The 13,031-nt window shown below is 35.1% G+C and overlaps 11 protein-coding genes across 11 annotated transcripts; 7 read left to right on the top strand and 4 right to left on the bottom strand.

The window, feature by feature from the left end:
* Window positions 1-115: 115 nt before the first annotated feature.
* On the top strand, window positions 116-607 carry NEPG_02030 (uncharacterized protein; the record flags this gene model as incomplete). The annotated part of the gene is made up of 1 exon (XM_013204403.1): window positions 116-607. One exon carries the CDS (start codon window positions 116-118, stop codon window positions 605-607), a length of 492 nt encoding a protein of 163 aa, XP_013059857.1.
* Window positions 608-679: 72 nt separating this feature from the next.
* NEPG_02029 (uncharacterized protein) lies at window positions 680-892 on the top strand (the record flags this gene model as incomplete). The annotated part of the gene is made up of 1 exon (XM_013204402.1): window positions 680-892. The coding sequence occupies one exon, from the start codon at window positions 680-682 to the stop codon at window positions 890-892; it is 213 nt and encodes a 70-aa protein (XP_013059856.1).
* A 53-nt stretch (window positions 893-945) lies between these two features.
* NEPG_02028 (uncharacterized protein) lies at window positions 946-1,254 on the top strand (the record flags this gene model as incomplete). Its single annotated transcript, XM_013204401.1, has 1 exon — window positions 946-1,254. The coding sequence occupies one exon, from the start codon at window positions 946-948 to the stop codon at window positions 1,252-1,254; it is 309 nt and encodes a 102-aa protein (XP_013059855.1).
* Window positions 1,255-1,295: 41 nt separating this feature from the next.
* Window positions 1,296-2,048, top strand: NEPG_02027 (haspin protein kinase; the record flags this gene model as incomplete). The annotated part of the gene is made up of 1 exon (XM_013204400.1): window positions 1,296-2,048. The coding sequence occupies one exon, from the start codon at window positions 1,296-1,298 to the stop codon at window positions 2,046-2,048; it is 753 nt and encodes a 250-aa protein (XP_013059854.1).
* Window positions 2,049-3,347: 1,299 nt separating this feature from the next.
* NEPG_02026 (uncharacterized protein) lies at window positions 3,348-5,519 on the bottom strand (the record flags this gene model as incomplete). The annotated part of the gene is made up of 1 exon (XM_013204399.1): window positions 3,348-5,519. One exon carries the CDS (start codon window positions 5,517-5,519, stop codon window positions 3,702-3,704), a length of 1,818 nt encoding a protein of 605 aa, XP_013059853.1. The 3' UTR covers window positions 3,348-3,701.
* Window positions 5,520-5,829: 310 nt separating this feature from the next.
* NEPG_02025 (ABC transporter) lies at window positions 5,830-7,665 on the bottom strand (the record flags this gene model as incomplete). The annotated part of the gene is made up of 1 exon (XM_013204398.1): window positions 5,830-7,665. One exon carries the CDS (start codon window positions 7,663-7,665, stop codon window positions 5,851-5,853), a length of 1,815 nt encoding a protein of 604 aa, XP_013059852.1. The 3' UTR covers window positions 5,830-5,850.
* A 605-nt stretch (window positions 7,666-8,270) lies between these two features.
* Window positions 8,271-9,014, top strand: NEPG_02024 (uncharacterized protein; the record flags this gene model as incomplete). Its single annotated transcript, XM_013204397.1, has 1 exon — window positions 8,271-9,014. The coding sequence occupies one exon, from the start codon at window positions 8,271-8,273 to the stop codon at window positions 9,012-9,014; it is 744 nt and encodes a 247-aa protein (XP_013059851.1).
* A 108-nt stretch (window positions 9,015-9,122) lies between these two features.
* Window positions 9,123-9,538, top strand: NEPG_02023 (RNA polymerase Rpb3/Rpb11 dimerization domain-containing protein). Its single transcript, XM_013204396.1, has one exon. The coding sequence runs from the start codon at window positions 9,223-9,225 to the stop codon at window positions 9,508-9,510; it is 288 nt and encodes a 95-aa protein (XP_013059850.1). The 5' UTR covers window positions 9,123-9,222; the 3' UTR covers window positions 9,511-9,538.
* A 211-nt stretch (window positions 9,539-9,749) lies between these two features.
* Window positions 9,750-10,904, bottom strand: NEPG_02022 (uncharacterized protein; the record flags this gene model as incomplete). The annotated part of the gene is made up of 1 exon (XM_013204395.1): window positions 9,750-10,904. One exon carries the CDS (start codon window positions 10,902-10,904, stop codon window positions 9,894-9,896), a length of 1,011 nt encoding a protein of 336 aa, XP_013059849.1. The 3' UTR covers window positions 9,750-9,893.
* Window positions 10,905-10,994: 90 nt separating this feature from the next.
* NEPG_02021 (uncharacterized protein) lies at window positions 10,995-11,402 on the top strand (the record flags this gene model as incomplete). Its single annotated transcript, XM_013204394.1, has 1 exon — window positions 10,995-11,402. One exon carries the CDS (start codon window positions 10,995-10,997, stop codon window positions 11,364-11,366), a length of 372 nt encoding a protein of 123 aa, XP_013059848.1. The 3' UTR covers window positions 11,367-11,402.
* Window positions 11,403-12,259: 857 nt separating this feature from the next.
* On the bottom strand, window positions 12,260-13,012 carry NEPG_02020 (uncharacterized protein). Its single transcript, XM_013204393.1, has one exon. The coding sequence runs from the start codon at window positions 12,950-12,952 to the stop codon at window positions 12,317-12,319; it is 636 nt and encodes a 211-aa protein (XP_013059847.1). The 5' UTR covers window positions 12,953-13,012; the 3' UTR covers window positions 12,260-12,316.
* Between the last annotated feature and the right edge of the window lie 19 nt (window positions 13,013-13,031).

Below are 13,031 nucleotides of genomic sequence, written 5' to 3'. Positions count from 1 at the left end.
TCTGATAATTCAAAGAGTTATGTCATAAAGATGCAAACAAGAAGTACCTAAAAGTAATTTTGAATAAATTTACCCCCCATAAACTATAAATAAGCGGAATGACATAATTTTTTTAATGGGTATTTTATTCAGTAAAAAGTCTGTCAGACAAGCTATCTTAGAGTTAGAACAGCAGATAGAAGAAAAGGAGAAGACAATCAAGTATCTTAAGAAGAGAAAGGAGAGTGCGAGTGACATATTTTTTAAGTCAATTACAGCCATAAGTATAGGGGCCATTTCTATTCTCTGGGTGTGCAAAGAAACTATTTCATATTTATACATACTAAGAATTATAGCACTATTTATTATATTATGCATAGTAATTACTTTATTGTACTATGGGAATAAAAGACTATGCAACTACAGACTGAACAAGAACATAATGGTAATGGAAGTCTTAAAAGAAAAGCAAAGAAAGAATATTGAGAACCTAAAGAAAGAAACAAAGTATGACGAAACACACGGAATAATAAAAAGGTATGTAAAGCATGTCACGCCAAAAGAAGAAGAAGAAGCACTTGACAGGCCAGATGAAACAGTGGTGGACAAGTTAGTTAGGTTAATATAAAGAAAAATATATTGCAGAGTGAATTTAAAGAGTAAGGAAAGGTTATTATAATATTCTAATTATTTTTAGTTTATGAAAATACGTACATTCAAAAGTAAGAGCAAGCCATCCCGGAAGAGCTTAGGGATACTTGCAGCGCCTGAGCTATTTGTGCTTCCAATGGTAGAGCAAGTTCAGCAGAATATAGACAAAATAGAAGTAAAGCAAAAGGAGAGTCGTATAGAAGATGTAGAGGTGCAGGAGAAAGAAAAAAAGAAAAGCAACAAGTTTTGGATGTATATGTGAAAGGAGCAAAAAACGCATTCGGATACTTGGCCCCATCGTATTACTCCTCTGATATGTACAGTGCGCAGCGTGCAGATGAAGAAAAAGACGAGAAAGAAAGAGAGAGTACTTGGGAGAATCGAAGCAAAAAAATAAAGAGCAACGAGATTAACTACAATGGCATAGAGATAGTAGATATTGATGTGGCAAGTGCTCTGAGCATTGAAAGAAAGAAAAGCATTGGTGGGGACAGCTTTATGAACAGCGAGTATATCCTAGAGGATGCAGATACAATTAAAGAAGTAGACTGGTGTTCATTTTCATTTTTACCGATTACCCGGTGGGAAAGCTGGGAGAGTCTACTTTTTGTGAGATATATATAGACAAAAAGACGCAGCGGGTTTATAAAGTAGTTCCCATTACGATGAAAAAGAACTATGTGAAAGTACAGCACACGATGGTTGACCATTTTATTAAGGAGTGCTTGGTGATGGAGCGAATGAACTGTTCTGAATATTCTACCAAAATATATGCGTGGTATATGGTGAACTCCCGGTATCCACGAGAGCTAATAGAAATATCCAGAGACTGGGCAAGAAGAAACAAAAATCAAGCAGAGAACATTATACCACAGGCGAATAACTCATCCGGATTATTTGGCGTGATTGAAATGGAGTATGGTGGACGCGAGCTTGAAAAGCTTGACTGGTCTCTTATGACACATAGAGATGTTAATATGATTGAGGACGAGCTTAGAAAGTGCTTTTACGTAATGAATGAGCTGCAGGTAGAGCACAGGGATCTGCACCAAAGCAATGTTTTAGTTAAAAAGAATAGTAATGGTGAGTATAGTGTAAAGACAATTGACTATTCGCTGGCACGCGCTGTAATTCGGAAAGAAGACGGGGATAGTGGGTCTATTACTATTCTACAGACAAATTCTAAGGGGGTTATATATAAAGCAGGCCCTATTTTGTATACGAATATAGACAAAGACTTATCGTGGCTGTTTGAAGGGGATGCTAGCACAGATCCCCACCGGAGTATATACAAGAAAATGAATCGCACATACACAGGGAGTAATAGATGGAGAAATCCAGGGCCCAGTAACACATTTTGGATGAACTATCTCAGAACATGGATGGAGAGTCAGATAGGAAATAGCACTCAGACATAGAATAAACTTTTGATTTACATATAAGCACATGAGTACATGCATAGTCACACATACCGCCGCATATTCTAGGAATTCGTACTATCCATTGGTTTTTGTAAATACACAATATAGCACAGAGGTACAAATGCACTAGAACTCCTAGAGCCATGCCACTACTATTTACACTACATAAGGCCAATTCGCATGCGTATTGTGGTAATATTATGTACTATGGGTGCATATACAGTTAAATTTGGACTAGACTGCGTTCTATTGCTTCTAATACATTGCCTATTATTTAAACACATGTACAGGAAGAGAACTGTGCTAAGTAGAGAACTTATTAATGATTATCAATTAAGCTTATGTTTAGATATGCAGATATGGCAAATTTATACAAGAACTGCATTAAATGCCTAGTTATTAAAGCGTTGAAATGTTTTCTGCGCTTATTACAGATTAAACTAAACATACACTATTCATGCAGTGGACAGTTCTATCTAATATATAAAATACGCTTTAAGATTAGACTTATTTATAACACATTTTTATTTAAATCTTTATAATATCTGCCATATTCAGAACATTTTGGGGCATTTCTATTATTATGCGCTTAATTGCTGCGATAAATATATTTAGTACTGCTTGTACAACTGAATTAGACATAATTAACTCAAACATTCCGAAATTATTACTAAAGAGAAGACGTATACCAACTGAATATATAATTGGCTATACGCACAAGATGATATGGGTAGATCTCAAAATTATACACTTTTTGCTCTGATTTGCTTTATCTCTAGAGCACGGTTGATTACTTCTTTAGGGACTTTTGTCATTTTACATATGTCTATTCCACAGGAGTCACTGCATATTCCATCCACTAGTTTGTACAAATAAACTATTTCTTGCTCCTCCTCTGAGTTAGTAATATGCTTATAGTTCATTTTCATTGTTATATCTCCTTCAACAATTGCACTAAAAAAGTGGGTGGCGTATAAAGTGGTACACTTGATCTTTTTCAAGTATTCTTTGACTGCCATTGAAATTGTAGATCCTTCTTTTGTTGAAGTGCCCCTTCCTAGCTCGTCTATTATAACAAAAGAGTTTTCAGTGGCATTAGTGAGAATATTTGCAGTTTCTTTCATTTCTATTTGGAATGTAGACTCGCCTTCAAGGAGGTTGTCATTTGCTCCTATTCGGGTAAATATTCTATCATAAATAGGGCCAGAGAAGAAAGAAGCAGGGACTTTAGCGCCAATCTGTCTAAGCACAATTGCAGTTGAGACATTTCTTAAAAAAGTAGACTTCCCTGCCATATTTGGGCCTGTAAGAACAATTAGCTTGTTTTCTGGGAATATATCTATGTCATTTGGGATGTGTGTGTTTCCCACATTCACAAGTCCTTTTATCTGCAGAGATTCTGAAAATAATGGCTTTACCCCAGAAATATATCCAAATGAGACAAGGCAGTCTAAAGCAGCAATCCCCACAGAAATATCTTGCAGGCATATGTCATTCTCGCTAATTCTTTTTGAAATTCTAAAGACTGACTCTGCTGCCAAGAATGCTATTTTCTCTTCTGCCTCAAGGTATGTCTCTGATAGTTTTCGAAGCTCTGCTGTAGTGTATCTAGCAGTTGTTTTTGTTGATCCAGAGGGTATATACTTTGATTCAAGCAAAAGAGACTCTGTTCTCTTGCACTTCTAAATAGTGCTCTCTTCCTATTTTTTTGACTAAGAACTCAACTCCTGCTGCTGCAGATTCTTTTTTTCCATATACCTCAAGAATGTTTACTACTTTCTTCTTGTGCTTTTCAGCAGAAATAAGCTCGGCATCTGTGCTTAGTGGCATAATATCACCGGAAATATCAAATCCCAGAGTTATTTCATCAATTACTGCAAAAGTATGGATCTTTTCACAAATCACTTGCAAACAAGTCATTTCTATCTCATTCGGTGTACTTCTTGCCAGTATAGACTGTAATATTGCATATATGGATTTAACCGCATCTAAAGAAGAAGAAAGCTTTCTTATTTCCTCTGCGCGTATCTTATAATTCTTTGCCTTCTTCACAAAATCGCTAATATCCCCTACTTGCTGCAAATACGACTCAAGCATATCTCTCTCTGGAACACTATCTAGTAGCTCTGCTGTGGCATATCTTTTTTCTATTTTGCTAAGGCAGGAAAGAGGCCGAATAATCCATTGTCTAAGAAGTCTTCTTCCCTGCTTTGTTCTAGTTTGGTCTATAAGCCGGAAAAGAGAGTTTCCAGATTGTTCCTTTCTATTTGGGCCATCCACTAAGCACAGCATTTCTATTGTTCTCCCGTCAATTTGCATCTGATTTTTTGTTTTCTCGCTATACTCTATTAGCTTGGGAGTAAATGCATACTTTAAGTATTCCAGATAGGAAAGAAGAATCTCAAGAGCTTCCTTTTTTTCTCCCTCTAAACTGAGTCCTGAGTTTCCCATTTTTTCAATTATAGGAGACACATTTTGTCCCCACACATCTGGCCGCACCCGGACAATCTTTTCTTTAAATGGAACAGATGCATTGGTTATAATTTCTTTAATATTCTCTTTTTTTAGTATGCTCTGCGTAGAGAATAGCTCTCTATCATCTTCAAATGATAACACAAAAAATTCAGACTCCATCGGCCTAAATACAGATATTGTGACATTTGCTTTTTCTGTGCCATCTATCTCACGAACAAACAAGCTGCATATTCCTATGCCTTCTGAACTGGTGGTTGTTTCTGTGACTACTTCTTTCAGTTCTCTTTCAATCACTTTTTGTTTGGCTTCTCCTGATTTAACTCTCATGTTCTGAGACACACTGGTTTCTTTCTGGTCTACAATTGCTACTTTATACCCTTTGTATATAAACTTCTCTATCCACATATCAAGAGACATCTCTGGGATCCCTGTCATTTTCATTGTTCCTCTTTTTGTTAGCTTCAGCCCAAATAGCTCAGATGAGAGAACGGCATCTTCTGCAAACAACTCATAGAACTTTCCTTTCTTAAAGAAAACAATCGTATCAAAGTACTCCATCTTTATACGCCAGAATTGCTCTTCACATGGAGTCATAGCAGATAACTCCTTATCTGATATATACAGTGTGCTTTTGTCATATCCTATGTCCCCAGGACTTCTTCCAAACTTATCCACAGGGGGTGAAAGAAAAGATTTCTTCTCTTCCTCACCCTCCTCTACTTCCTCTTCAAATAAGTCTGCTGAGTTTTTTATTTCTTCTCTCCTATTTATGCTTTTTGGAGCAGCCTTTATTTTATTCGGATTATTCTCTTTTCTAGCAGGTGCTGTAATAGAAATTAAATTTGGCTGTGAGTCTATTTGAGGGCTACTTTCTTCTGTTGATTCAATCTGGCTGCAGTCCATGTCACTGCTACTGCACGGCTCCACTGGCACTGCTTTCTGCTTTTTGGTTAGCCATGACATAATATTACACTTTCTTACTTGAGTCTGCATGATTTTTCTTTTACACTTCCTCTTTTATATTTTTCACCTCCCGCGCCCGCCAATTTACATTTTCTTTCATATAACCGTGAATACTCGATAATCCATTTGATATATGACAGTATAAAGATAGACAATAAGTAATTTTAGCATGGTTTTAGACGAATTATTTCCTGTTACATAAATAACAGTTATTATAACCCAAATATGCCCTAAAATACAAATACTAAGTGAAGAGTAAATATAACGGGAAATACCAGTACAAATGTAAATGAATTGTAAATGCTTAAGTAAAGGAATAATCTGAGGATTTCATATCAATTGGCATACTTCACAGAACTATTTATTCATTATTGAAGAAATAATTTCCACTTTCTTTTTGTTCTCTATCCTTTGCAGAGTTTGGTGTGTTAATTCTTGGTCTGAAGTTCTCTGCATCTCTTCTAAATGTAACATCCAGAGACTTTAAGAACTTGTTCATACTGTCAATTACACCACACGGGGCACTCACTGTGCACTCAACTCCTGGCACACCTTCAAATACCATCATTCGATCTGCAACGTATGTTGCCATAATCATGTCATGCTCAACGATAAATGCAGACCGCTTCTGGCTGGTAATAAACCTCTTGAGCACCTTTGATACGATAATTCTCTGGTCTGAGTCAAGATATGCGGAAGGCTCATCTATCAGATACAGATCTGCTGGCTTTGACAAACAAAGTGCAATGGCGACTCTTTGCAATTCTCCTCCACTTAGCTCTCTAACTTTCTTTTCAAAAAGCGACTTTATATCCAGTGGATTCATAACCTCAATTGTGAACAGTGAATCTACAAGAGCATGTTTGGCCTTAATGAGGAAAAGGTTCCGAACTGTATCTGCATACTTAGGAGAAAGCTTTTGTGGCTTGACACTGATGGTTAGCTTTGGTGTTTCATTTCCATTATCTGATGCTAATTCACCAGAAAGCATTTTTATAAAGGTGGTCTTCCCCATCCCATTCTCTCCAAGGAGCACAATTATCTCTGGCGAGCCAAAGGCACCCTCCTGCGCATTTAGTTTGAATCCATCCTTCCAGCTCTTAGTAAAAGATGGATATTTTACAGTACCAAGACTGTTTGAATCATTCTCTTCTATATTTACTGCGCTCTCTGCTATTCTAAAGTTCAAGCTCTCAGTTCTAAATCGCATGTTTTCCGTTGGCAGCATTCCGTTTAAAAAGATGTTTATAGCCTCCCGAATTGAAAATGGCTGAGATATAACACCGTATGCACCTGGAGACCCGTATAGTACACACCCATAATCACTCATCAGGTCGAGAATGGATAAATCGTGCTCTACCACAACAACATACTTTCTGTCTGAGCAGAGCTTCTTAATCATACCAGCAACCTTTATTCGCTGGCGCACATCCAAATATGAGGATGGCTCGTCAAAAATATACACCTCTGCATCCTTGAACATTGTCATTGCAATTGCAAATCTCTGCAGCTCACCACCACTCAGATCTTCTATAAGTCTTTCGCTAAGCTTCACTAGCTCTAATTCTTTGTATAGCATTTCAGCTCGGGGACTGTCCATCGGAAGTACTTCTTTTACCTTCTTATTCTTAAATTCCTTGGGTATCTTGTCCACATACTGTGTCTTGTACGATATTTGCATGTTTTCATTCAAAAGACGCGTAAAGTACTTGTGCAGCTCAGATCCTCTGTATTTGACCAGAACCTTGTTCCAGTCTGGGGTGCTGTTAAAGTCGTTTAGATTTGGCACAGTTTCTCCTGAAAGGATTCCAAGTGCTGTACTCTTTCCTATTCCGTTAGTCCCTATTAGACCAAGTACTTTGTTTGGCTTGGGCACAGGCAGTCGGTGCAGTTTAAACCCATTCGGAGAGTACCGATGCACCACATCCTTTGACAAACTTGTAGGAAGGTTAATTATACGTATAGCATCAAATGGACACTTTTTCTGGCACGCACCACACCCAATACATAAAATCTCAGAAATAACCGAATTAACAGAAGTTTTGTCTGCTGTTATGCAAGGCTTTCCTTGCCTATTAATGGGACAGGCCTTTTTACACTCAAGTTGGCATAATTTAGGCTTGCACTTGTCTGGGAGCACAACCGCAAGTCGTGTAAGCTGTGCTTTGTCTTTCATAAAAATAAGAAATGTAAATGCATAAATATTCCATGGGGCATTAGTGCAGTTTTATTTATTACAATGCATAAATAATAAAATATTTAAAAATCTACAAATAGCTCAAAGTGATAAAAACAAGCAAAAATCAAGGATAAACACCATAAAACACTAGAAATACTCTGAAAATATATGTAGATATAAAGTAAACCATATAAAATCAGCACGATGTAATATTTTCTAGTTTATATCTAGACAAATCAGATATAAAAGTATAAAAATACAAGTAAATAGTGTATATCTTATGCGTATACTATGATATGTCATTTACCATTTCTAATAGAAGATAAATTATACTTGTACAATTTATATTTTATGGTATAATAATTTAATAGAATAATAGTAATTTAGTCTGTATATTAGTATATTTATGTATCCATGAGGTTTTGGGTATAGTGGGTTTATGTTAAATATACTATGTAAATAATCATGTATAGAGCAGTATACTGAATAGGATTTATTTGGGTTATAAAGAATATGCATTTAAATGTGTTAAATCCAATTAAAGTATTTATTCTATGGTGGTTAGATATATGATTACAAATAGTAATTTTTTTTATTCGTGTATGGATGCACTTCTACAGGAAATACAGACTGAATATGAAGATATACAGAAAGCAAGGTTATTAATGGTTCAGAGTGACTTTATAAGGGCATCTGAGATTTATTCCGAGGTTCTATCAAAAATGGCTGAAAAAGAAAGGGAGGACAGCCTTAAAATGTCTGTTGTGTATTTAGAGTACTCTAAGTGTTTATTTTTGTCAAATGACAAGCTAGTAATAAACCCAGAACTAGAAGAGGACAACAATTATTTAGAAGATTTAAGCATTGCGTGGGAGTTATTAGAAATAGCTAAGAACACTTTTAGATCTCACAACTTTACTAATGAGCTAATAAAGGTGCACATTCTTCTGAGTGATATTGCGCAGGAGACGAACAATTTCACAGATGCACTGGAAGATCTCTTATCTGCATTTTCTCTTATAAAAGAGCAGAATAGCACAGATTCTAGACTGCCAGATATTTCATTGCGCATTGCCTTTGCATATGAAGCATTGGATAACAAAGAGATGGCAATCCGCACACTAGAAAGTATCATTGAGCTTATAAGCACTGAGGCTGCAACAAAAGAAACTGCTGAGATAATTGAGGAGGTTAGGCAGAAGATAGATGAAATAAAGCACCCAGAGAAATACAAGGTGGATGTAAAGCAGGTACAGAGTAAGATTGACAGTACCCAGCCAGTGCAAAAGATAAAAATCACCAAGTCGGAAGCACCATCAAACTCATCTTCTAAGAATACAGAATAAATATGATTTTATCCTTAAACATAAAGAAATAAGAAATTGCATTCTTAGAATTTATCTGTATTTATCTCCCTTTGTGAAATATGAGAATATGGCAAAATTCTGTCTATGATATAATTTATTCACTATGTCTGGAATTTAGAAGAGGACACTTGAAATTGCCGAAACTATCCCATGTAAATTAGACCAAAAACCACTTAGAAAAAATTTAATGGAAGTGAACGTAAAAGACAGCTTTACAATAGAGCTATTAAAGACAAATCATACGATTTTAAATGTAATCAGGTGGGCAATCAACGAGTTTGAATCAGTTTACGATGTGGAGCTCATAGGATACACCATTCCGCATCCAATGGAAGAAAGAGCCATAATGAAAATACAGTTAAAGCGTGAGGAAGAGCAGACAGAAGATGCAATTCTTAGCATACTAAGAAGAGGAATTACTGCAGTAGAGGAAGTATTTAACAACTTAGAAGAAAAACTGTCCACAGCAGCATAATATTTTGGATTTCAGGTTATAATAATAAATATATTTATAGATAGGTGTAAGAATGATTTACAGATTATTATGGGTTTCTGGATGTACCAGTATATACAAAAATACGTTATTTTAACAGCTTGAGGGCTACTAAAATTCAGTAAATGTAAATAATTATAAATATGCGATCTCACGTATACAGAATTAACAACAATAAGACATATATAAAGTATTTCTTTATTACAAGAAGATTTACTGGTGTAAATTACTAAAATATATACCTGTTGTAGTCTTAAGTATACGGAATAGTCAAAATAGGTGCTGTGCTAATCACAGACGGCCATAATATGAAAAATACTGTACTAGCTTAGATACTGTATTATACAGCATTTTTAATGGGCGTGCTAGTATTTACACCTTTGTATTTCTCTGTCTACTTTAGCACCTTTTGTTTTTGCTATTATATACCACCAGTGTGCCTCTATTTTATTACTAGACTCTTCATTCTCTTGGCAGAGTGAGTCTGCGTATAGTTTTAATCCCTGCACATGCCCCAAGATGGCTGACATTCTCAGCCATTTCATTGCCTCTTGCTGGTTATTTTGTGCCTGATATATTTTATATAGCTCAAACCGTGCATCTCCACTCATGGACTCAGCTCTCATGTAATAATAAACAGCTTTTTTGCTGTCCTGTGATAATCCAAGTTCTCCGTAGTTATATGCATGGCCAAGCCTTACACTTGACCGAGGGCACCCAAAAGAATCGCCTTCTAAGTATATTGAATGCGCGTATTCCGTGTCTTCTATGATGTCTTTAGATATCTTTGCAATTTTCTCATAGCATATGCCCAAATCATAGAACATATGGGGATAATTCGTGGATGCAAGCTTTCTACTCTGCTCTAAATAAAAAACAGCTCCTTTTACATCTCTTTTACACCCACCCCTTCCTTCCAGAAGAAGAAGTCCGTACCGGTGCATTCCTCTGCAACACCCACCATTTGCAGATAGTTTATAGAAGTGTGCTGCTTTGTGCATGTTTCGTGTGCAGCCTATTCCAAATTCGTAAAAATGCGCTAGTCTGTAGCACCCAAATGGATTTGAATGATCAGCGGCCACAGTGTAGTACTCATGGGCCTTTTTAATATTCTGCTTGGTTAGAATTCCTGTTTCGAATATCTTCCCTAGTATACAATACGCTTCTGAAAATGCAGTGTTTTGGTACCTTGTACCAGGCATTCTTTGGGTTACAAAAATAACTGCATTTATTACTTTAGAGTAGTCTCTTTGAATTACCTCTGCATTAAGTGCTTCTAATAATGCCGAGTCTAATATTTTAGATGCTATTTCAATGATACCTTCAAAGTTTTTATTATGCTTAAATAGCTCGCACTGGAAAAACAACTCTTTCATTATCTCCTTATTATTTCTTGTGGTGTTTATAGGCAGGCCATTCCCCCTTCCCCTTCCCCCTTTTTATCACATATTTTTTATTTCTAGTGGATGAGTAATAGAGTGCTAAGGCGGTTCTCCTTTTCTTCTTCTATTAAAGAATTTATAGAATGTGTTTCTGTTGAGCTATTCTCAGCAGGCTATGGCCCAGAGGAGCAGCAGTACTATACAATATATGGAGAAAACACTCGAGTTGAAGTAAAGGAGCTGGAAAGACCACACTCGCCAATTATTGAACTAATGTTTATAGGCATGCTGTGTATTCTGTGCACTGTTGTATTTAAGTGCGCAGTGTGCTCAATGAAATCAAGAATTTTTAATGTATCTGTAGGGTGTTTATACATAAATTTCTGTCTCTCTCTTATAACAGTTGTTCTTGTGTGTTTAGAGTTCAGAAAGCTCTACAAAGCAGAATCTGTATAAGAAGTAATCAGAAACAATAAAATGGTATAACCCGAATTACATAATAAATCAATTGTATTAAATTTCAGATTATTTACAGTGGTGTACTACATATATCCTTATCTACTGACATATTTAATCACATTATACACATATATTTATATATTTCGGGTTAATTAGGATTATTGGTGCTATCCTGATTTGTTAATTGTATTGCTATTCTGTGTTATATTGGGTTATATGCCTACGTGCGTATAAATAAGAATAAATCCTATTTTTAAATATTTCTGACTATTTTCATATTCTTATATAGAAATAAACACGTACATGTAAGAATATAAAATGAAGAGAATAAAAATATTTCTATCCTTTAAATATTAAAATAATAACAGAATATATTGAAAACATCAACAAATATACTATAATCCTACATAAACAGAGAATGGCACTAATTGATTTTATTTATGTAACCATTTGATTAATCACTTAGGCTATAACAACTAGAAATGCTTATATTCTATGTTAAGAGAATGACTTATAGACTAAATTTACATGTATTTACACAGAAACAATTCAATTTCAATACGGAATATTTAAATTTGTGTATTCATTTTTAATAGGCAGCAGTTTATTAATATAAAATTTGAGAAATTCCAACTGAATCGCGAGCACTATGCACTCGTTTCCTATTCTTTATAAACTATTCTTCATGCCCACTGGGTCCGTAACAAATTAATATCATTGACTGCTGGGTAAATTTGTGTATTTATAGAATTAACATATTTAGATTATATTTATAATACTATTTCTAGCTAATAAGCTATAAATATAAGAAATAATTAAAATACATTCATAGAATACAGTGTACATCTTCAGGATCTATTATAATAAACCTAAATGAGCATGTACAGTATAATAATACAGGTTAATTACACTTAAATAATTGATTTTATGGGTTACATCGGGTTATTTTATCTATGAAGTAGTTTCTTTGTATATTTAGCTAGAATTTTTCTACTTAGTGCACATAAGAAGACTATCCCTATATTTATCACCGAGACTGACTGAATATATTTTAAAGAAGGATCTGAAATAAAAAAGTACACTGCTCCTGTTATAAATATGCTTATTAGAACTGAATAACACATTGTATGGGTTATTATATAAACACTTTTAATTTCTGTGCAAGCAAATATTGCAATGCTAGATATAAAAACAGAAAGAGGAAAGCTCATGTAAATACTTTCTGTTATAAGCAGTAATATATAGAAACCGTACATAAACCATGCAGAACCTATAAATAAGTACAATGAAATTTCTGCGGAAATTATTCGAATGTAATTAAGCACCTCACAGGTAAATCCACCCAATGTGAACATAATCCCTGGACTATTTATACCAACCCAAACAGCTAATAAGTACAATACGTTTGAAAATAAAAATCCAAAATGTCTTAGCTCTCCACTCTTCCGAAAGGTCGGAGACATGAGTATATACAGTAACCCCACGGGCATTAGGCAAGATATAATATGCATGCTGTACCAGCCCTCATACTCATCAACCAGGTCTTTATATTCGTCAATAGCCACGTTATAAAAGCTTTTCATTTAGCAAAAAATCTTTTTGTCTAAATTTACGTATTATGACTCTTCTATTATGACCAATTATTATCTATAAACACAATTT

The sequence above is a fragment of the Nematocida parisii genome (genome assembly GCF_000250985.1).
Source record: "Nematocida parisii ERTm1 unplaced genomic scaffold supercont1.5, whole genome shotgun sequence".
Classification (NCBI taxonomy): domain Eukaryota; kingdom Fungi; phylum Microsporidia; genus Nematocida; species Nematocida parisii.
The sequence above is the reverse complement of the archived record's forward strand: the minus strand, read 5'-3'. Positions and strand labels throughout refer to the sequence as shown.

Coding starts and splice junctions, on each gene's coding strand:
- NEPG_02023 (XM_013204396.1), top strand. CDS start 9,223: ATGGAAGTGAACGTAAAAGACAGCTTTACAATAGAGCTATTAAAGACA.
- NEPG_02020 (XM_013204393.1), bottom strand. CDS start 12,952: ATGAAAAGCTTTTATAACGTGGCTATTGACGAATATAAAGACCTGGTT.